At 43.4% G+C, this 23,826-nt stretch overlaps 2 protein-coding genes across 2 annotated transcripts in view; both read left to right on the top strand.

Annotated features, from left to right (window-relative positions):
* Nucleotides 1–4,143: 4,143 nt before the first annotated feature.
* On the top strand, nucleotides 4,144–8,211 carry LOC120518875 (visinin-like). Its single transcript, XM_039741879.1, has 3 exons — nucleotides 4,144–4,524; nucleotides 7,471–7,582; nucleotides 8,123–8,211. Exons 1-3 carry the CDS (start codon nucleotides 4,144–4,146, stop codon nucleotides 8,209–8,211), a joined length of 582 nt encoding a protein of 193 aa, XP_039597813.1.
* Nucleotides 8,212–9,035: 824 nt separating this feature from the next.
* si:ch211-149k23.9 (germ cell-specific gene 1-like protein) overlaps nucleotides 9,036–23,826 on the top strand; it is a 30,585-nt gene continuing 15,794 nt past the window's right edge. Inside the window, exons 1-3 of the mRNA XM_039741878.1 lie at nucleotides 9,036–9,270; nucleotides 12,761–13,403; nucleotides 13,542–13,730. Coding sequence (XP_039597812.1) covers nucleotides 13,196–13,403; nucleotides 13,542–13,730 — 397 coding nt within the window. The 5' untranslated portion in view covers nucleotides 9,036–9,270; nucleotides 12,761–13,195. The remainder of the gene's footprint in view (nucleotides 9,271–12,760; nucleotides 13,404–13,541; nucleotides 13,731–23,826) is intronic.

The raw sequence follows: 23,826 nt of genomic DNA, 5'->3' as shown, positions 1-23,826 counted from the left end.
AGCAAATTTGGGATAGTTGGAGATGAAGGTTTGGTGGCTTTGTCGATGGTAAAGGGGAGATATTAGCGCAGCTTCTGCAGATAGATGGAATGAAATGTGATGGGTAGGAAACAAAAACAAGGAAAGAGAAGGTCTGGATTCTAAATTTGTGAAGTATGACCTTTATCCAAGGTGAAACATTTGCAAACCAATGGAAGAAAGAAGTTATGATCGGTATCCAGTGGAATGAGAGGGTTCAACACCTTGACCACCATAACCTGAGTCTAGATTCCTAATCATAACATACTAAATGTACCGAAAAATATACTAAGTAATGTCCTTGAGAAATGGTGATCAATGAGGTTGTGGAGCCACCATGCATTATTGTATCTCCATTCATTTGGAGAGCAAAGATGAACGATGGCTTTATTGTTATTGCCAAATTGAGAAATACTGGATGAGAAGGGTAAGAGAATTTGTTGACGGTAAAGGAAGATTTGTAGATCCAGAGCGATGAGATGAGTAGGGAAAGAAAACAAGACAATATAGAGCTTCAATTCCTAGTCTGTGGGTGGAGTTTTCAACAAGGCCAAATTGGAGCAGAATGGTGGAAGAAGGTATGGTGGGTATCAAAAAATATATTTATATATGTAAAATAGAGAAATGGGCTGAGGGGGTGCATCACCATGACCACCCATGAGTCTGAATTCCTAAACCACAGGCTGCTACCTGCTCCTGATGTGAAAGAGCGATTGGACTGGTGGCTCCATTGTTACTACCAAATTTAGGAGATTCAGGGATGAAGGTCGGGAGGCTTTGCTGATGGCAAGGGGCAGATTAGTGGAACTTCTGCAGATATATAGAGACCTGTAGGGTGGGTAGGGAACACAAACAAGGAAATGGAGAAAGCTTTTATTTTAAGTCCACGGAATATGACTATTATATTTGCAACACCATGACCACCAGTGCATCAGCCTGGATTTCCAAACATAATATACAAAATATGCCAAAGTCATTAAGAAAGGGTGATGGACTTCTTTGTGGAGTCACAATTCATATCTCTATCATCTTTCGTATAGCACTTGGGATACTGCATTGTTATTATCTAATTAAAGACTACTGGATGAGAAGGTTGAGATACTTGGTTGATGACAGAGGGAGGTTAGTGGAGCTCCTGCCCCAAAATCCGGGATAATAAGGTGAGTAGGGAAAGAATATGAGAAATGATAGTCCTAGAATTTGGGGTATGACCTTTGTCTAAAGTGAAATTTGTGTGGAATGATGGAAGAAAATATGGCAAGTATGCAAAAAAAAAGAAATACAAGGAGAGAGGTGGACTGATAGGGAGCATCTCCATGACCCACAGAATTTGAGTCTGAATTCCTAATCAAGGGGGAACTCACCTACACCTGACATTTTTAAGTAATAGAGGTCAACTCCTTGAACATTTGAAAGGCAAACAAGAATGATGGCTCGATAGTTATTACAAAACCTAGGAGAGCTGCGGAAGAAGGTTGGGAGGCTTTGTCAACGGTTGAGGGTAGATTAGTGGATCTTCTGCAGATAGTTGAGACTAATAAGCCGACTGGGGAAAATAAACAGGAACAGAGAACCTGGATTTGTTGTCTATATGGTAGGACCTTGGTCTAAGGCAGTGTTTTTCAACCGGGTTCCACGGAACCCAAAGGTTCCGTCGAAAAAGTCCTAATGATATAGGACATACTGGTGGATAATTGCACAGGGTTCTGTGAGCAAGATAACCATTCGCGCAGGGTTCCACTCCAGCGAAAAGGTTGAAAAACACTGGTCTAAGGTGAAACGTGTATAGGAATGATGGAAAGGGATATGGTGGGTAGTGGAAGAGTTGCGGAAGAAGGTTGGGAGGGTCTGTCAACGGTTGAGGGTAGATTAGTGGATCTTCTGCAGATAGTTGAGACAAATAAAATGATTAGGGAAAATAAACAGAGAACTATGATTTGTTGTCTATATGGTAGGATCTTGGTCTAAGGTGAAACTTCTATAGGAATGATGGAAAGGGATATGGTGGGTAGCCAAAAAAAAAAAATGATAAAAAAGAGAAGTGGACTGAGGAAGTGCTTCATCATAACCACCAGCACTTGAACAGAGTCCACTTCTGCTCCTGCAGTTTTTAGGAAATAGAAATTGATTCCTTGAATATTTGGAATGCAAATAAGAGTGGTGGCTCCATTGTTATTGCCACACTAGCCACCCCCGCGGCTCCATCCGCGTAGTAGTGAAACAGGACAAACATTAAAAATTAATAAACAAACAGGTATTGCAAGCTAAGGTGTGGCCAGAGGTAGAGCGACTCAAATGGAGGCTGGCACGTGACAGTGGGGGTCCCTGCCTGCCTCCCCACTCCTAACGTCACGCTTTCCCCTCCCCTCAGCCGCTCTTTCGGATTAGCGCCTATATATCGCTCCTGTAAGTGAACTATGATACGTAGCGCGATGACAGAAGTCGCAAAATCAACCAGAATGTTCAAGCAAATTATAGAAAAGAACCGATCTAAATCCGTTAAGTAGTTATCTCATGAAAAGCGGACAGACATACAGACGTTGGATTTTATACATATTGAGATTTAGAAGAGTTGGGGAAGAAGGTTGGCAGGCTTTGCTGATGGTAAAGGTTGGATTAGTGGAAACTCTGCAACATGGTAAGTAAAGAAACACACACAAATAAAAAAAGAGTTTGGATTCCAAATCTATCTAAGGTGAAATTTGCTCAGAATGAGGGAAGGAAATATGGTGGGCATCCAAAAAAATGAAAAAAGGAAAAGTGGACTGAGAAGGTCAATGGGGTATCTCCTGTAGTCAAGAGCTGTAGAAATGAATGTCTGGCTGAATGAATGTTTGGGATACAAATATTGAATAGCAGGTCCTCTGGTAGGTTTAGAGGCTTTGTCGATGTCAAAATGGAGACTGTTGAAGTTTGTGACATGGTGAACACCAAAAACAATGAGAAAGAGAGAAGCCCCTTGAGCCTGAAAACTTAATCCATGGTTCTGCATTCCTTCAAGGTCTCCAAGAAGGACGTATCATGAACATAGAGGACAAGACGATCAATTGGTGTGTCATTATTATGTTTGGTAAATGAGGGTGGGAGATTTCATTGGTGAAGAAGACCAGACTTTCTGCTGACAGAAGAAGGAGAAAATAGGTTAAAAGATTAGTGGTTTGAAAAGGAGTAACCCTTACCCACCACCACCACCCCCACCACCACTAGCTTCTAATCCAGGTGAAGTGCATGAAACTCCAGCTTCACCAAGGTCTTCAAGTATGAAGCAAAGTCATTGAGTATCAGCAAAGAAAGAAAATCTGAATAGCCATTCTACAGAATACCGTTCTCCAAAGAAACAAGACTCAGGGAGCAGGTTAAGGGTTTATGGTGACTAACAGAACATGGGTGATGTCCTCTGAAAAGTCACTACAGAGAACAGAATGCAATAGCAACTATCATGATGTCAAATAAAGATGGAAGATTTAAAGGTTTGGGTGGAGCCAGCAGGATGCATAACTTCACATTTACATGTAGAGGACTTTGTTGGGCTACCAGTGGTGTTTTTGAGATAAAAACTCTGGTGGCGTTACACAGACCTGGGAGACAGAGAGACACTGGCAGAAAGGGCAGAGTCATCCTGAGAAGCTGTACAGAGGGGTGTGTGTGTGTGTGTGTGTGTGTGTGTGTGTGTGTGAGAGGCCCACCCCTCTGCTTAAATCCATTGGCCTAGTTATATGGCTGCCAGCGATCTCATGAAGGATCCCTGGGTTGGATTGGCTCATGAAGTTGGGAAGAAAGTGAATGCCAATGACGCTACCTCAGACCTCAAATGTGTGGCTTGACATGGAGCCATCAGGGTGAGTGTGCAGGCAGAGAAAAGATCATTGGTGCTGAGATGGACCAGCACCATGCCAAGTGGGATCTGAGACTGCCAGGGTAGACTTCAGCCTGCATGACCCTGAATTAAAGGATGAATACACACTTTGGAGATCAGGTTGTCTTGCTTTAGGAAGTGTTGCATTCTCTGCTTCCTCCTGTTGTTAAATATCTGATGTTCTTTGCATCTTCCACAGACGTGGGTGACTTTCGTAGAAGATCATCTGCTTTGCTGCATCTACAAACGTTTAGAAGTAAAACGTTGCAATGGGCAACTCCAAGAGTGGTGCCATCTCCAAGGAGATCCTGGAGGACCTGAAGATGTCCACCAAGTACAGCGAGCAGGAATTAACACAGTGGTACGACATGTTTCGGAAGCAGTGCCCAGATGGCCGCATTTCCAGGGCAGAGTTTGAAAAAATCTATGAGAAGTTCTTTCCCAACAGCGATGCCAAGACATACGCACAGCATGTGTTCCGCTCTTTTGATGCCAATGGAGACGGGACACTGGACTTTAGGGAGTACATAATCGCCCTGCACCTCACCTCTTCTGGGAAGACAGCCCTCAAGCTCGAATGGGCCTTCTCTCTGTTTGACGTCGATCGCAACGGGTACATCAGCAAGAATGAAGTGCTTGAGATTACCAAGGTGAGCCTTCAGCCATAAATGTCAATGTGGAGGAGGTGTTAGCAGTGAGAGGTCTGTCATGGTCCACACCTAGGACCACCTTAGGGAGGTGAAGAACCTCAGAAATAATAATAAGCAGTGTTAGCTAATTTTAAATATCTTCAAAATAAATTTGATTATTTTAATTTTTATTGTACAACATTTGATCTATTTTCATAACTTCACTACAGAGTCGCTAGGATGATGATGATGATGATATTATTATTATTATTACCATGGTAAATATTATAAGGTATTCTCATTCTGTTTAATGTCATTCTTACTTTAAATTGTCAGTACACTCGCAACCCATTCAGGATTGGTTGTTACCTCACACGTAATACACATTATTATTATTATTATTATTATTATTATTATTATTATTATTATTATTATACAGCATGGTATTCTTGGATTTCATTAATTCAATTAGGGAATAATAATAATAATAATACTGCAGTGGGCTGGCGCCCTGCCCAGGGTTTGTTTCCTGCCTTGTGCCCTGTGTTGGCTGGGATTGGCTCCGGCAGACCCCGTGACCCTGTAGTTAGGATATAGCGGGTTGGATAATGGATGGATGAATAATAATAATAATAATAATAATAATAATAGTCTAATCCCAGACATATAATAATAATAATAATATAACAATAACCTAATCTCAGAGGAATAATAATAATAATAATAATCTCGGATTTGATTAATACAATTAGGGTTACAGGAATGGTTAATAATAATCATCATCATCATCATGTAATCTCAGACATATAATAAAAATTTAGAAATATTCCCAGATTTTATTAATTCAATTTGCACAAATAATAATAATATAGTATTTTCATTAATTAAATTTGGGCTGCAGAAGTAATAATAATATCGAATGTGTAATTATAGTATTGTCAGATTTGCTTGATTCAGTTAATGTTGCCTGAATGTTTATTGATAATAATAATAATAATAATAATAATAATAATAATAATAATAATAATAATAATAATAATAATAATAATCTAACTCTCTGACGTATAATGCTAATAATAATGTCCCATCCCGTTTTCAGGTTAATCCACTTCGGGTTGCCGTTCTAATGTCATTCACACTCACAGCTCTTCTTGTTTTTTTGCGCTCGAATCTTTTCGAGTTTGCTTTTTCCTGCCGTTCAGCTCTTTAGCCTCCTGCTCTTCTCTAGCGGTCTGGGGGTACACAAGTGGCCCCCTTGCCCAGATCCCGTCTGCACAGTGGGCACCTTCTCCCGGTGATTGGCGCACTCCTCAATTTAGCGATGTGCATGTGAGGCTACTCGATGCCGCTAAATTTGCCCTGCATGCGGTCGTGTGAGTGTAGTGAATCGGTTCCTGCCCTACGTCGAATGGCCTCCAGCGTGAGTAATGAGTAACCGGTTCCAAAAGATTTGAAAATACATGGATAATAAGACAGATGACTAGAGGCATATTTTAGACAAATAAATTGCATTTAAGCGTACATCCTAGCATTGGGCGCAAGGCAGGAACAAACTCTGGACAGGACGCCAGTCCATCGCAGCCTTTCGTGTGTATATATATATATATATATATATATATATATATATATATATATATATATATATATATATATATATATCATACTGTGACTGAGTATATTTAAAGCTAGAACCAACCCTGGCAGGCGCACTATTTACAGTACTTGCCGACGAGTTGCACATCCCCATCTGCTGATATTCCTTCATTTGCCGTTCATTCTCGCACACGCGCGCACACACGCGCACACCGGCGCGACCCTCACTCGTTGTGCACACACTGAGAAGTGCACCAGCCGGTATCTTTGTGATTCGCCGCTCGTGTCTGTGCTCATAAAGGCACCTGTGAAGAACGACCATTAGCCGTGTCACCACCGTGCTGTTCGAAAATAAATGACCACTATTAATGGGAAGAAGATTCAGGAAAACAACGTACAAATCCGACAAGCAACTTCCTGCAGATAAAAAAAAAAAAACTTACATGAACATTACAAACAGATCTCAAATGGTGAAGGAAGTAAAAAATATAAATTCACTTACAATATTACATTACATTTACTTATTTGACTGACGCCTTAATAATACAAGGTACCTTACAACATTTTTGATACAATTGGTTCCATTTCTTTTGGTTTCCCAATTGGAGCACAGGCAGGCCAAGTGACTTATTTAGGGTCACACACAGTCAGTAGGGGGATTTGAACCCACACCTTCACTGTTTAAAATCCAAAGTCCTAAAAACTACACCACACTGCCAGTCAAAATATGACAATCAACTCACTAAAAATACCCCTGCCATGGACAGGCAACCTGGGCAAGGCTGCTTCCTGCTTTGTACATGGGGGGCTGGGGTGGACTCCAGCTGCTGGATTAAGCGCATCTGAGAATGTCTGACTAATGACCAGGATTATCAGATGAGCTACTGTTGAGGAATGTGCTGTCGTGATCATTAGCATCATTATTATTAGAAGATCGCAAGGCAAGTGAAAAGGAACTGTAATAAAAACAATTTAACTTAAATATTATTCATGACAATGAAAATAATGAGCAAGATTCACAACCAATCTTCTGTGGAGGGCACAATACAGCAATAAATAAAATAAATAATAATTGGTAAATATACCAATGATAAACAGGAAAGGTATTACATAAAAGTTTGAAAGGCACTATATACTGTGACAGATAGAGAGAAAGGCATTACATGATTGATAAATAGATAGAAAAGGCATCACACAGAAAATAGAAAGGCACTATATACTATATTAGATAGATAGATAGATAGATAGATAGATAGATAGATAGATAGATAGATAGATAGATAGATAGATAGATAGATAGATAGATAGATAGATAGATATGTGTTGATGACCATTGGGTGGGCTTATGGATTTTTTTTTTGTCTTACCCCACAGGCCATATTCAAGCTGATCCCTGAAGATGACCATGATCTTCTGCCCGACGATGAGAATACGCCAGAAAAGCGTGCAGACAAACTCTGGGGATATTTTGGCAAAGGAGAAAATGGTAATTAATGTGTAGTGGGTCAGTTGGATCCCTTGGGGGGTCTGCAATGAACAGCGTGCCTGCCCCAGAAGTGTTGTGCCCAGATGGTCATTGATAGCTGGGTATCTAAATTGCTGGTGCCACAGTCTCCCACCTCCAGATCACGGGTGTAAATCCCAGGCCAGTCATGGTCGTTGTGGCACTTGAATGTTCTCCCTGTGTGTGTGTTTGGATGTTTCTCCAAGTGTTTATCCCAAAGATGTGTCCCATAGGTTATTTGACCTGGGATGAATGAGTATGCTGCGGTGGGCTGGCGCCCTGCCTGGGGTTTGTTTCCTGCCTTGCGCCCTGTGTTGGCTGGGATTGGCTCCAGCAGACCCCTGTGGCCCTGTACTTAGGATATAGCAGGTTGGATAATGGATGAATGAATGAGTTTGGGTTTGCTCTGGGATTGACTGTTCCCATCTGGCAGCTGAAGCTCACATTTTTACAATTTCTTTCTTTATTTTATGAATTTCTCGTTCTATTAGTCATTTTATTTCTCACCCTTCTGTCTTGCAGACAAGCTGGCTGAAGGGGAGTTTATTTCTGGGGTGATGGAAAACGACAATGCCCTCAGACTGATCCAGTACGAGCCAATGAAGAAGTGACCAGCGTCATGCTGACCCCCATCCACTGCCCTTCACATCCTTATACCACTCCCTCAAATCCCCCCAAATCCAATAATTCCTTTATCTTTAAATTTATACCGAGCACTTGTGGATCCTCTGAAGCAGGCACAAGGTTACTGGTGGTGGTCATAGTGATGGCGGTAGAGGGGGGTAGATTCACGTTCGCTTGTGTCTTGTGTAAACCCAATCTGCCCACCTACTATTGTAAACATGTTTAGCATTTCTACAAATGAGACCTCGCCCCCCATATCGAGCAGGTAATACCAACTGTGTGATGCTTCAAAGATCCGGCAGAGGGGGCGCTGGCCTGAGAGTGAACGACCATCTGAGCATGACCCAAAACCCAATCCGGCGCCTCTCACACCGACCACCTTATACAAGAGGTTTAGTGGGCAGCACGACGTTGCATTTGGAATTGTCAACTGTTCCAAAATTAAAAAAAAGCCATGAATAAAGACTTACAAGGCGGGACCCCCGGACTCGAGCATTCCTTCTTTAGTGTGCGTGTGAACTTACTCTACTTTGTTGTTTCGGGCTGCCTTATGAACGGCGCTATATACATCGCAACTGTTGGGCTGTGTGGGTGGGTGAGAGCGCCGGCAGAACTGCGCATGCTCGCTTTGCCTGGCTTGGCGCGCACAGGTGTGCGCTCAGAAAAAGCAGACGGAGGAAAAAACACCGGACGGATGTAAATGAGAGTTCGAGAAAAGACCAAGTATGGTAGGAGGGAATCCAGGAGTGGGGAGGGCCCAGTGTTAGGGGAGGAGTGACAAAATGAGAGAGCGAGAGCGGCGACGTTGGCGGTGGCAGGAGGAGGAGGAAAAGGAGGAGGAGAAGGTCGAGAGCACGACTCGGCGCGCAGTGTCCAGCCGCAGGACGTCTCCACGGAGCTGCGCTGGAGTCTCGGGCCATTCTTTCTGCCGACAGGTGCGCACGAGACTGATGTGACAGGAGCTGGTACGGTCTGTGGTGCCTGGTTGGTGTGATCACTGACACATGAGGACTGTCCGCGTGGACTCGAGAAGAGCGCGTGCTCAGGTCAGTGTGCCCAGGAGAGGTCACAAGTGTGCAGAATGTCGGGTGGTAATTGTGGGTCCCAGAAAGTGAGAGTGAGTGAGTGAATTAGTATGCTTGGTCAGTGTGATCATGAAAAGGGAGCAAAGTGCAGACCTAGGAACTGGCCTGTGTGGTGTGGTCAAAGTGGGCTTGAGAAGTCACTGGTGTGCAGATCTATGATTGTCACTGCTTGCAGGTGATGTCTGTGGGTCCAAAGAGTGAGTGAGTGAGACTTGGACAAGTCTTTGAATTAACATGCGTGATCAGTGTGATCACAGGAATCGACCCGGGTGCAGATGCATGACTGTGACTGGCAACATCAAAGTATTGGCACAAAATGGCTGTATGTGCATGGACAGTGTCATCATGAGAAGGGAGCGGTATGCAGAACTACTGGAATGGCCTATGCAATGTGAGCTCGGTGGGCTTGAGAAGTCAGGGGTGTACAGTACCTGCTTCTGTGTGCTCAGTGTGCTGAGAAGTCACTGAGTGGGGTGACTGAACAGACATGAAAGTGTGCTGGGGGTCAGCAAGTGGGTATGAGGGGTAACTGAATGTGTTACTCTGGGTTGGGTGTAGCTAACTGGGTCGAATGGGGTCACTAAAGGGACATAAGAATTGGACAGTTGAGGGAACCATCCTCATCCTCATGAGGACAACAGCTTTAGCAGTAGTGTGGGTGTGACCCACTGGATGGGTGGGATGTCAGACTGAGAGGCTCGTTTTGGGCTGGTGGTGGATGTCTGACTGAATATACTTGAGAGTCCTACTGTGTGTTGGGTGTGAGTAACTGGGTGTGATGAGCTCACTAGTAGTGGTGACTGAATAAACATGATGAGCTCTACAGCTGATTGGACCATCGCTATCCTCATGAAAACAACAGCTTAAGGGCTTGTGAGGATGTGACCAGCGGGGTGAATCATGGGAGGATCAAATGAATGCACATGCAAGTCTAATTTTTGGGTGGTGTGAACATCTTGTGGGTGGGTGGTGGACTGAATAGATTTAAGGGTCCTGGTGTGAGCTGGGTGTGACTATCTGCTGTGGACAGGTACCTGAATGAACATGAGAGTGCTACAGCTTAGAGGACAACAGCTTTAGAATTAGTATGGGTGTGATCAACTGGATGATGGGTTGGGGGGCCAAATGGATGCCAATGAAATTCTAGTTTTGGGATGGGGTGAAAATCTCGGTGGTGTGTAGACAACTGAATGAACTTGGGAGTCCTACTGGGCTGGGTGTGACTACCTGATTGGAAGCTGTAACCAAATGAACATGAGAGTGCTACAGTTGAGAGAACCATGCTAACCATCAGGAGAACAACCATGTTAGTGCCGGTGTGGGTGTGATCAACTGAATGATAGGTGGCACATGCACATGAGAGTCTAGTTTTGGGCCAATGGTGGTCAGTAGGTGAATGAATGGACCTGAGAGTTGTGTGGTAGGCTTTATTAATTGGGTGTGCGATGCTTACTAGTACTGGTGACTAAGTAGACATTAGAGTGCTACTGTATGCTGGGCAGGGTGTTTCTACCTGGGTGGTAGAGGTAACCGAATAAGCATGAGAGTACTGCAGCTGAGAGGACCATCCTTATCTTCAAGAGAACAACCGTGTTAGTGCTGGTGTGGGTGTGATCAACCTGATGGTGGATGGTAGGCCTGAATGAATATTCATAGAAGTCTGGTTTTGGGCTTTGTGTGAGGATCTTGATGGTGGATGTTTGACTGATTGGACCTGAGAGTCCATCCTTTACTAGTGTGTGCTGGGTGTGACTAAGTAGTACTAGTGACTGATCTGACTTGGATGTGCTACTTTGTGTGTGTGACACCCGAGAGGGGCGACTGAACAGACACGAGCGTCGTCCTAATGGACATATTGTAGGAGTGCTACAGCTGGAAGGTTTAGGTTGAGATTATCTGGTGGATAATGAGGAAATGGATCGGGTGAGGGGGCGATTGTTTTTATTGTGGGCTAACTGACTGGACATGTGGAGATGAGTGTTGATTGAGTGGGGTGTGACGAACTGGACATGAGACACTGGGTGGATGGACGGATGGACGGATGGAATAGACATGAAAGTTAGTTCTAGGGTTGTTTGGGTGTGACAAACTGGTTGTGAGGGGCAACTGAATGGATATGAGGGGGTAATGGGTGAAGTGGGAAAAAGAGAAGAGGCAGTACTCCCGGAGTTTCAGTGTTTTCAGGCTAAGGTTCTCCTCAGATATATATACAGGTATATATATAAATGAGAAGAAGAGAGATCTTAGGTAGGAGACCCACCTCGCTACTGTTCCCAAGGGCAGGGGTGAGCAACTCAGTCCTGGAGGGCCGCAGTGGCTGCAGGTTTTCATTCCAACCCAATTGCTTAATTAGGAACCAATCCTTGCCAATCTCAGACCTTATTTAATTTTATGGCTTGTTAGCCTGCAGTGTTACTTAGGTTCTCATATTGTAGAATTTTTCCTTTCCAAGGATATCAACCAAATGATTTGCAGCCGAAAACGGATTAATTTCAGTCTGTCACATTTTTCAATTAAGTGTTTTATTAAATCAAACAGTGCATGAGGAACACACACAGATGTAAATGGACACAAGCTACATGGAGAACTGCAGGCTGATTTGTCCTTAATAAGGAGCCATTAGAATAGTGAATGAAGCTGTTTAAGACTGAAATAAGCAATTAAGGGTGGAGAACCTTAACAAGCGAGACCACTAAAATGAAGCATCAAAATGTTACTTGAGCAATAAGAGCTTCATCAGCAATAATTGGCTTCTCATTAAGAAACTAGGGTTGGAACAAAAACCTGCAGCCACCACAGCCCTCCAGGACCAACACTGCCCACCCCATGCCCAAGGAGATAGCTGCCAGCTGACATGTGTGCCATTATAGCACCAAAAGGTTGTGAGATATGCCCGGTACAGAATACCAATGAGACTCGCTTAAGGCATTGGTTGGGGGATATAAACGTGACCAGATGTAAGTAGGGTTGAAAGACCTAGCTGGTGGACTGACTGGATGGATCAACTGGAAGTGTGAACACTTGTGGAGAGGAGAGGCTGAATGTGGGCTGTTGGGAAGAGAGTGCTCTGAAGGTTTTATGTGGGAAACATTTCAAATTTGACAATGCACACCACTAAGGGCACTGTATCTAGTTAGGAAGAAGCTTGCAGACTGAATGGATGTCAAGTCCACATAATTCTGGGATTTTGGATGTGTGTGTGAGAGAGAGAGAGAGAGAGAGAGATCTTCATCTGATTCTGGCCATGACCTTGTACGGTCGAGGATTAGGAAGCAGCGATTATAAATGGGAAGCAATCTGTTGCATCTCCTAGCTGTCGGTCTGGTAGCCCCTCAGAGCCGAGTCTCCCTCCCCCTCTTGGACTTTCACTTTGACTCTCCTCCTCTCTTTCTCTTGGCTTGCCTTGGTTTCTTTTCAAGTCATGGCTTCATGTTTTCTTGTTTGATGGCAGATGCGATGCCCCTGTATGATGTTTCCATAGCAAGGTGTCAGCGGTGGGATTAGTGGACACCTAAACCTGAAAAGTCGCTGATGTTTGCATGAACAGACGATACACCAAGGAGCCTGAAATTGAGAAATCTGAGGACAGAAGAGGCTAATTGGGGTTGGAGGGAAGGAGAGAGAAAGAGAGAGGGAGAAAGGAAACAAGGCCAGAGAATGTGCAGAGAAGATGAGAAGCCCCCTCATCATCATGCAGTGACCTACTGAACAGGGGCTGCTGAACGACATCACTCCTTCTAAGGTCACTGGAGTGGGATGGTCAAGGGAAAGAAAGAAGGGATGGCTTGAAGGAACGGGTGGGGAAGACAGATGGTGATCACACCTCATCGAGGGTGGTAGTGGTGGCATCAGTTGGGCACGTCTCCAGATCTGCTGTGCCGCCAGCATGTTAAGCTCCATGAGCCACCGGGCCCGCTCTCTCCTCTCCCTCTCACTCACCACGCTCGCCCTCACCTTCTCCATTTTGGCCTTCACCACCAGCTACTGGTGCGAGGGTACCCACAAGGTGGTCAAACCCTTGTGTCTGTCTCCAATCAAGATGAAGAACTGTGCAACCAACTACAGCGATATGTTGACCTCATTGGCAGCCACTGGTGAGCACTTGCTTCTCTAATTGGTACGGGTAGGGGTGTGTATGACATCTACACTTCACTTCAGTTCTTGTCTGTCTCTCCTTTGTCATCCCCCTGACTCAACACATCTTTATCTATCTATCTGTCTTTTGCATGGAGGATTTGGGCAAATGACACTGGAATCTGCAGAAAATTCCAATAAAACGATGATACAGCGACTGGAGGACATCAAGCGGCAGGGGCAGCTGGCCAACGCGGTGCACTACATCTGGGAGACGGGCGAGGATAAGTTCACCTTTCGCTACTTCCACACCGGCTTTTGGCTGTCCTGTGAAAGACACCATGATGGTGAGGGAACCAGAAATTAAGTCTTGTACCTGTGTACCCAAAAGGCCTGACCTGTTAGCAGAGTGAGAGGGGACATTAAGGTGGGGAGGGAGACACCACAGGACACTGAGAGTGAGACAAGCCAGACCTGAAGATGAGATAAGCCACTCAGACAGGAGTGAAGGGTCATTAACGTTAGCTAAGTTGAGGACCCTTTGAGTGTCCTGCAGCAGCACTGGTAGACCCTTTGGGTATTCTGTGGTATCAATGTATGATGCAATGCTTCACACGCTGTCAGTCAATGGCATGAGGTGCTCCTGGGGGTGTTTGGATATGAACCGTGAGGTCTGGTTATCTTCTCGGCCATTTTGAGAGATCGGTCCTTATTGATGGCTCAGTAATGTCAGTGCTGGACTTGCTAGACGGATTTTGGGAAGATTCTGTCAGGGAATGCCTTGAGTGTATTTACTTTACTAATGCAAGGTCGAGGACCCTTTGATCATCCTGCAATATCAGGTTTATTATAGAAACCCTTTGGCTTATTAACTTTATATATATTTGTGGTGGGATGCTGCTGCTACGGTATATCTAAGCCCATGAAGTCTTTGGTAGATCTCCTGGGGTATACTGGGTAGGAGTTCTGTAATGTCAGACTTTGGTGCTTTTGGGGATACAATCTCTTATATATATTTCTTTTCTGGATCGTCCTGCTTCCACCTCAAAACCGGTCCTGCCCATGTGCAGCCAACACGGTATTTCTCGATTCCTATTTGTCCTCTTCCAAACCCCTCCCCATGCTGCCAGCGGCTACTCTTCAAAACCGATCCCGCCCACACGCAGCCGACATGGCATTTCTCGACAAGCTACTAAAGTATGCTTACAAAATAAAGCAAACTCTGCATGCAGTGAGAATGTACTTCTCCAGCTAGATTCCATGCTCAGAACCATCAAACCCTTCACTAAATCATACAAACACATGCATGAAATCGCTCAGTCCAATCCAACAGCATCTGTACGAATGGTTTTCGAGGAAAACCCAAGGCAGGATTTACGACGATACAATGGCCCGACATGTCACACCAATGTTGCAGCGATTTACGTCGGAGAAGATGGCTAACTGCCTGCCGAAAGGGACATTTGCATCTGCTCCACGCTCAATATGAATTGCAATCCTATGGTTTACCCACTTTTATTCCCTTGCGGAGATATTGGCTGGCACAAAGATTTACAACATGTTCCCGATTAAAGAACCGCCAACCGAATCAGGCTTACTCAATGCCAATTTTACGCGTACAGATTAGCAATGAGGAATACATTTAGTATTTTGCACTCCAGCGGCGAACTATTCCAACAGTACGTCGTAGACGCGTATGTTAAAACAGAGGGCGCGCGACTCAACTATCTCAGATTAGATCAACAAGATCTGCGCGTGAAACAATACAAAGGACTATCAGAGGCACTGCAAGCAAACGCTGAAAATAACAACGTACGTGTAGGCAAAATGATCATATTACCGTCCACACTTCCAGGAAGTCCAAGATACATGCAACAAAACTAGCAGGATGCCATGGCCACAATACATAAATTCGGACAGCCTGATTTATTTATCACTTTCACATGTAATCCTGCTTGGCCGGAACTTCTACATGCACTGTCGGACACCCAAAGACCGGAGCACAGACCTGATATTGTAGTACGAGTCTTTTGGATTAAGCTGAAGGAATTACTTAGAGACATTCTACAACTACATCTTTTTGAGGTTGTTATTGATTATATTTACGTAATCGAATTTCAGAAGCGCGGCCTTCCTCATACCCACACATGCTGTTTACTCTTCACAATAATTCTAACAACCAGTCTTCAGCCATGGTCAGTTGTGCGCGGCTTTTTCTAGGGTTAGCTCTTTCGACTCATTATCTGTCGTCTCCACCAAAGACACCTACTCACAACTGCGTCTTTCAAGAAGTATTTATTTCTTCTTGATTTCTGAATTCCTTTCTCACCGTTTTCCGTTCCTATTCTTACACCGCCGTATGCTACAGTGGACTTCGGTTAGTTTACAATACAATACAATTTATTTTTTGTGTAGCCCAAAATCACACAAGAAGTGCCGCAATGGGCTTTAACAGGCCCTGCCTCTTGACAGCTCCCCAACCTTGACTCTCTAAGAAGACAAGGAAAAACTCTCTAAAAAACACTAGTAGGGTAAAAAGTGGAAGAAACCTTAGGAAAGGCAGTTCAAAAAGAGAGACCCCTTCCAGGTATGTTGGGCATGCAGTGCGTGTCAAAAAAAGGGGGTCAATACAACACAGAACAGAACACAAATCTCACGGGATGGTCAGAATTTGACATCAAAATCCATGGATCCATCTCACCTTGTGTCAGCAGCACAGGCTGGTGTCAATGGGAATTTTGTTCTTGGCACCCATTGGGCTTCTTAGAACCACTTGATCGTCATTTGAATGCCAAAGTGCACCACAGCACTGCTGCTGACCCTTTATGGCTAAAGTCAACCCTGTTTTAAAGAAGTAAAGTGCCATGGAACAGAGAGGGCATCGTATCAAGCTACACCAGTTCAATGAACGTCAAAGTTGACTTCAGTTTACTCCAGTGGTCTGCGTGGTCTTCTCATCTTAATTCAGCAGACATCTTTGCGGTGGGGCAAAAAAAATACGAATATGTGTTGATGCATTGGACTGAGATCCCTAAAGAGTGTTTCTAGCACCATGCTGAATCCGTACCTCAAAGAATTCAGGCTCTTCTGTAGGTCAAAGAGGTTCCTAAAGAGGCACATGATAGGTGGATTTAATTTAGTGGTCACTGAGTGTATTATAGCGCCTTTCTCTAGAACCAGCATTAGGACAAGTAAAGGTCGTGTCACATTAGATGACATTTCCGGCGATTTTCAGTTTCAATTAAATAATTTAGTCTTGGGACGTTTATTGATGGCGTGCTCCCGTGGAAAGCTGTCGTCTTGTGCGACATACCCAGCGGCTCACTCTAATTGGTCCACCACTCTGTCTTTAGTCGTAGGGGTGGGCCTTGTGCGCCGCCACCACCCAATCAAAGCACCGTGATGTCCCCTCATTGATGGATTAAAGGCCAGAAGCCCACATGACCGTCATCATCAAGTTCTTCCATGTGAACCCTGAACACCATGAGGACTGATTGAGGCCATTGATGTCAGGTAGAATGCCTTGACGGGGCTGGGTGGTCTTGTGGCCTTGGAACCCCTGCAGATTTTTTTTTTTTCTCCAGCCGTCTGTAGTTTTGTTTTTTGGTTTTTCTGTCCTCCCTGGCCATCGGACCTCACTATTATTCTATGTTAATTAGTGTTGCCTAGTTTTATTTTCTTATATATTTTGTCTTTTTCCTCTTTCTTCATCCTGCAAAGCACTTTGAGCTCCATTATTTGTATGAAAATGTGCTCTAGAAATAAATGTAGTTGTTGTGTGAATGAGAGGTGACAACCAATGAATGCTCATCAAAGAGTATACACGTATAATTCTTTGACGAGGAATAAAGAATATGGCGGGTGTTTGGGACCTCTCAAGCATAAGAGACGCTCGCCTGTCTGATGTCTCGTATTTTAGGATAGGACTGGCGAGATTTATTGGGCTGAATGGCCTGTCCTGGTCCAAAGGTTTCTAATTCTAAACATCACCATAGAAAGGAAAAAAGGAGAAAGAGATTGTGGCGGAACTCGCCATGGCTGTAAACCCTTTGTACAGTGCCGGCTCCGTCAGGCAGCACGCTATTGGCTGCCACGAAGGGGACGAGCACAACTGACATACATACCCAGTCAGGTACACTGACACGGTCACACAACGAGATCTACAGTTTGACATACCCTGCGAGTGGAAGTCACGCAGTGTGCCATCGGATTAAAATGACTTGCTCGTGGTCACACTGTGAGTCAGGACAGAACACTGTTCACTTTATAGAGCACCTTTCTGTAGCGAGCACCTGAGAAATTTCTAATTGTTTCGACATACCTGGAAACTACAAAAGGAGCACAGGCAGGTCAGGTGACTTACTCAGAGATGGAGGCTGAGCTGGCAGTCTCATCGTGTAATATTGCGCTTTTCTGTAATAAACGCCATCCCAAGCTGTTTAACGAGTACTGAGTCACGTTACATTTGTTCTTGTATACCCAGGAGGTGATGTGACTCTTTTAAGGTCACACAGTCAGTCAGGGACGTGTGGCAAAATGGCAGTTTTATGGATTAGTTACGTTACTTCAACCCAACTGTGTCATTAGTTAAGTTACTTTGACCATTTTGTTAGTTGTTTTTCTTTGACTGTTTAGTTATTTAAGTTTCTTTGACTGTTTAGTTAGTTACATTACTTGTAACTAACTAAACAGTTGGGTTAAAGTAACGTAACTAACTAAACCAGGGGTGTCCAACTCCAATCCTGGAGGGCCGCAGTGGCTGCCGGTTTTCATTCTCACTCTTTTCCTAATCAGTTTTCACTGCTAATTAACTTCTTGTCCCCTCATTTTAATAGCCCTGCTTTTAAGGATTCAGTCCTCTGATTTGATTCGTTTCTTCATGACATGACAGCCAAACAGAAATGAGACGCGAGACGAGTTGACAGACGACCAGCTAAACTGGGGCTTCAAACTCCAACCAGTCTCTTAATGAGAAGCCGATTCTTGCTGTTAATTAAACCCGTTATTTAATTCCATGGCCTGTTGCTGCTCTCATTCTGACATAGCGGACATTTCCAGAACTGTTGATTTTTCTGTTCTTTCTAAGAACACCGTCAAGATGTTTTGGTGACCTGAGAGATCAACGTTACTGAGACCCTCACCTTTCTTTATTTTCAGATATTGTGTGATGGGCACAAGTGAGCTGGTCATGTGGATTCTTGTTTCGTGTCTCGTTATTGTTTGGCTGCTAATTAAAGATAAAGAAAATACTAAGGGTCCTGAGCCAAGTTAATTAAAACAAAGGCAAAAGAAGGTAATTAGTGGCAAAAACAGGTCACTAATGAAGAAGAGGGTTAGAATGAAAACCTGCAGCCACTGCGGCCCTCCAGGACCGGAGTTCGACACCCCTGAATTAAACAGTCAAAGAAACTGAACAGTCGACTTACAATGGGTTTGTTTCTTTGTCCATTTAATTAGTTATGTTACTTTAACCCAACTCTTTGGTTAGTTACGTTAATTTGACTGTTTAGTCAGTTAAGGTACTTTGACCCGACCATTGACTTTCTTGACTCAATTCTTTAGCTAGTTATGTTTCTTTGTCCATTTGGTTACTTAAGTTTCTTTGACTGTTTAGTTACATTTCTTTAACACGAGCATTTATTTAATTGTGTTAATTTGACCCGAATTTGTAATAAGTTGTTACTTTAACCATTTAGTTAGTTACTCTTTGTATTATCGTGGTATTTCCCTCTACTTGCCCTTTACCTGTTTCCTCAAGGGTAAGTGTTCTCGTCAAGTTCGTTAGATAGATAGATAGAGATAGACGATCCATGCCACAAGGTGTGAATCTACTCCCAATTCTGTCAGCTTGTCACTAAGGAGCAGAGGTTGGATGGTGTTGATGGCTCTAGAGAAGTCCAGAAACATAATTCTTACAGCACCACTGCCTCTGTCCAAGTGGGTGAGGGATCGGTGTAGCATATAGATGATGGCATCCTCCGCTCCTACCTTCTCCTGGTATGCGAACTGCAGAGAGTCGAGGGTGTGGTGGACCTGTGGCCTCAGGTGGTGAAGCAGCAGCCGCTCCATGGTCTTCATCACGTGTGACGTCAGAGCAACGTTATCGGGTTGGTCTACTGTTGCACTTTAAGATGAACACACACACACACACACACACACAGACCCTAACCACAACAGTGCCCCATGAATGACACACACACGCTGATTAACCCTTAGCACTTTAAGGCCTTGTTCACACGGGCGTTAAGTTTTTGGATAAACGAACTTGCTCTGAACGTCCTAGACGTTTATGTTGCATTTTGTGGTGGCGATCGATTGACTTCTACACCGGCGTTCGTTTGTCTCTGTCTAACGCCAGCCTGCAGCCCAAATTGTAGTTTGTGTGTTAACCTGTGGAGGCAGTGTCGGGAACTGGATATGAAAGCCCTTGTCGTTTTATTTGAGGTGCCTCCTTTCAATATGGACCATGGGATATATTGGGATATATCCGGTCCTCCGAAGCGTAAAATAAACGCGCAGAAACCGAACTAGAAGCGCTTTCCTTGCATTCGTTGGGTTTTGAACGCCAAGAAAAAGCTGCATGCAACATTTTTTTGATGCGGTATAAACGCGCTGCCGGACAAACGCACGTCACCAAAGCCCGTGTGAACACTCTCATTGACTCCTACGTGTAGAAAACACTCGGCGCTTGATCCGCGCTCACCGGACGCTACGAACGCAAAAAAAAAACACTCGATTTTAACGCCCGTGTGAACAAGGCTTAAACCACACAAGCGCTATAGGAATAACAGCCTGTCATTCAGCACTTCAAGAGTCTCGGCACGAACAACATACGATGTTTTAGTGATATCTCAGACCTAAATATTACTTTTGGTCTACAACAGCGTTTAACAAACTCGGTCCAGGGGACCCGCTGTGGCTGCAGGTTTTTGTTCCAGCCAGATTCCTAATCAGTGACAACACTTGATAACACTGAGCTCATTTAATTAGCTGGTTATATTTTTCATTTATTTCACATTCAGTAAAGCACTGCAGTATGATATTTACATTTATAAGACATTTAGAAATATTTCTGCTTTTTCTATTGATTTAGATCAATCTATAGACTCTCTTTTGTTGATTTCATTATATTTTGCCTTTTCTCTGTGCCGTTTTACCACTTTGTTTTATCTTATTAATGAAAATTTAAAATGAGCAGAGCAACACCCAGGCAAACAACACTGAATAGTCAAAGGCTACAACTACTTTAGCATCAGACTCACTAATTAGTAAATAATGGAACAACTAAACAATTAGAACACCTAGAAAAGTAGAATGAAAATCAAGATGAAAATACTGTTAAAAAGAAAAAAAAAATACATTATTCCTATATAACTCCTTGGTACATTTTAATATATATTTTTTAGCAAAATTAGTTTTCTAATTTCTATATTGTTCCCAAAACACAGAACTTGGAAAATAACAGTTCACTTGATTAGCCCAGGAGTTCAATTAAAAACAGCTGGTTGGAACAAAAACCTGCAGCTACAGGGGGTGACCAGGACCGAGTTTGGGAAACACTGGTCTACAAGAATACAAGAATTTAAACATACAAAGACTCAGCACTCTTGACTATAGGCCATTTATCAACCAAGAACACCTTCTTTATCGTACTGTCCCTAACTATTGAGTAGCGCTCTCACTCTCAGCCTTATAAACCTCGCAGCACAGAAATAATGGCAAAAATCCGTCTGTCACCAGGTGCTCAAAGAAATCTAACTTATTACTTCAATCACTCTAGACCAGGGGTCCTCAATCCCAGTCCTGGAGAGCCGCAGTGGCTGCAGGTTTTTGTTCTGACCTGGTTGCTTAATTAGAAAGCAATTCTTGCCAATAAAGCACTAACAAGCTATGAAATTAAATGAACTCTGCTATGTCAGGTCATTCTCATATCCTAGATTTTCTTTCCCTTTCTATCATGCAAATGATTTGAAGGCTAAAATGGACGAGTAATTCTCAGTCCTTCACTTTTTTCTCTTCATTTTCCTTCCAAGTATTTAATTAAACCCAATAGTGCAGATAAATACACACAGGTGTAAATGTAAATAAGCTAAATGGAGAAATGCTGCTCTCTCTTGTCATTTGCATGTTATTGATAATAAGGAGCAATTAAAATAGCTATTTAAGACAACATTAAAAAATATAGGCTCAAAATCTCTAAAGTGAAGCAGAAGTGTTACTTTAGCAATAAGTGCTTTTTATTAAGCAACTGGGTTGGAGCAAAAACCTGCAGCCACTGCGGCTCTCCAGGACCGGGATTGAGGACCCCTGCTCTAGACATTAAGACAAAGCATAGAAAGTTAAAAGCAGCCTGGTATTTATTACAAGGATAATAATAATACTACTAGAACAAAGACTAATAGAAAATAGGTAGTGATAGGAAAGTCTGAATATATATAGTCTTTAGAAAAAGCTTACAAAAAAGTTACAGATGACAAGGATGAATGTCCCAGGGAGGCGTTTGATTTAGCAATCAATGTTCATGATGCCTTTCCGACGACCAGGGCCGTCTTCATCCGTTCCTCTTCTTCTTCTCTTTCTTCTTCTTTTCTGTCTCTTTCTCTTTTCAAACCAAGTCATATTTATTATGAAATGTCATGCCTTGGTTTCACAACACATGCACCTGATTGGCTGGCTGTCAAAATGATTGATGTTTTCCCAAACAACAAAACCTTTGATGTACTCTGAGGTGTCAGTAGTTCTTCCTTTCCCAGGCTGTAAACCAAATTGTCATTTCAGATGTCCATCCATAAAGTAATACTTTAAAAGCTATGAGCAAGTGTTATAAAAGTAAGGTGTAAGGGAAGAAAACCTGCTTTAATTTGTCTTAGTTCATCTGTTGCCTTGTCTCAAACAAAATATAAAGGAAACCAAAATGTACAGATTTTATACACCATAACACTCTTCTTTGTCCATTTAGTTACTTAAGTTTCTTTAACCTTTTAATTAGTTACGTTATTGCGACTGTTTAGTTAATTATGTTACTTTGACCGCTCAGTTATGGTACTTTGACCCGACCATTTAGTTTATTGGCCTTGCTTTACTTAGTTCTGTTTCTTTGTCCATTTGGTTACTTAAGTTTCTTTGACCTTTTAATTAGTTTCATTTCTTTGACCGTTCAGTTAGTTATGGTGCTTTGACCCGACCATTCAGTTTATTGGCCTTGGTTTGACCCGACAGTTAGTTAGTTAAAGTTTCGTTACTTTGATCCGACCACCCAATTGGTTCCGTTACTTTGGTACGTTACGTTTCATGGACTGCAATTCCACTTCTGTTCTCGTTCCTATCAAATAGTGAACTGACCTCACTAGTCTGACCCCAATCTTGCCCCGTCATTTTGAAGTCTCTTGTGCCACATGAGAGCCTGGCACTAATCCGGCGCTGTGAAGTGGTAGATTATCACTAAAAGCCGACTAGACACACGCCGCCTTTCCGCAGACTAATAAGTCTGTGATGTAACTTTGTCTTGCGGACTCTGTATCTCCATGATTGTATCAGCTGAGTGAAGTTTGGTGCCTTTGGAAGTTTTGTGGTGTCTTCCTTCAATGAGGTAAAAGGTCCATTTGAAATCTTCTGGGTGTTTGGTGACATCTGTTCAAAGACTGTGACCTAGAAGGCCTTCTTGGGGGTCAGTCTGGCCTTGCTGAGGCCCCTCACTTAAGATGATCTAGTCAGTTGGTATCACTTTGGCCCAGTGGTGCAGAGTTTGTTATTTTGTATACATGGATCCTTAACTTGAGACCACCACACCAAATTGTGTTCAGTGGAATGAGATTCAAAGTCTTTGGATATGTTGCAATGTCAGGCTTGGAGGTGGTGGGCACTTATGATGGTAGGCCACTGGGTGATAATTCTGGAAAGGGACCATGAGCACCATTTAGGTGGGCCAGGAGGCTACACTCAGTAGTGTTATGATGCACTTTGTGGTGGGTTCCTTATTGTTCAACAGCATCCCTTTGTTTTAATCCAACTGAATATGGGGGGTGCTGTCCACTTATCTTACACTTTTGTTTCGGTGTCACCACTGAAGTGATAAAATGGCCAAAAAAAACTGGACGGGACCAGCGTTTCTCTGCCCTTTCTGGTGTCACGACCCACTTTTTCCCTTTCAAGTGTCTTCACGACTTACTATTTTATTGGGGGGCCTCTTGGTGAATTGAGTGCTGTCATTACAGTGGGGGCTGTGCCATCTGGTGAAATGACCAGTCATCAGAGTATGGGAGGGAGTGAGCGAGGTAGGTAGTTGGCGTGTGGGGCAGGGGGGTCTCCCTGGTGGGAATGGAGGGTGCCAGTAAAACCCACTACCTTTATAAACAATAGCAACTTGCCACTCACTGCAGCAGCCTAATGGTTGAGAAACAAAGGACTGGACAGTCAAGACCAGACTTGGTGACCACCCGGCTG

The sequence above is a fragment of the Polypterus senegalus genome, chromosome 18, assembly GCF_016835505.1.
Source record: "Polypterus senegalus isolate Bchr_013 chromosome 18, ASM1683550v1, whole genome shotgun sequence".
NCBI lineage: Eukaryota > Metazoa > Chordata > Cladistia > Polypteriformes > Polypteridae > Polypterus > Polypterus senegalus.
Note: the sequence above shows the minus strand (reverse complement) of the source record. Positions and strands in the feature narration are given on the sequence as shown.

Coding starts and splice junctions, on each gene's coding strand:
- LOC120518875 (XM_039741879.1), top strand. CDS start 4,144: ATGGGCAACTCCAAGAGTGGTGCCATCTCCAAGGAGATCCTGGAGGAC. Junction 4,525..7,470: donor AAGTGCTTGAGATTACCAAG/GTGAGCCTTCAG, acceptor CTTACCCCACAG/GCCATATTCAAGCTGATCCC. Junction 7,583..8,122: donor TTTTGGCAAAGGAGAAAATG/GTAATTAATGTG, acceptor TCTGTCTTGCAG/ACAAGCTGGCTGAAGGGGAG.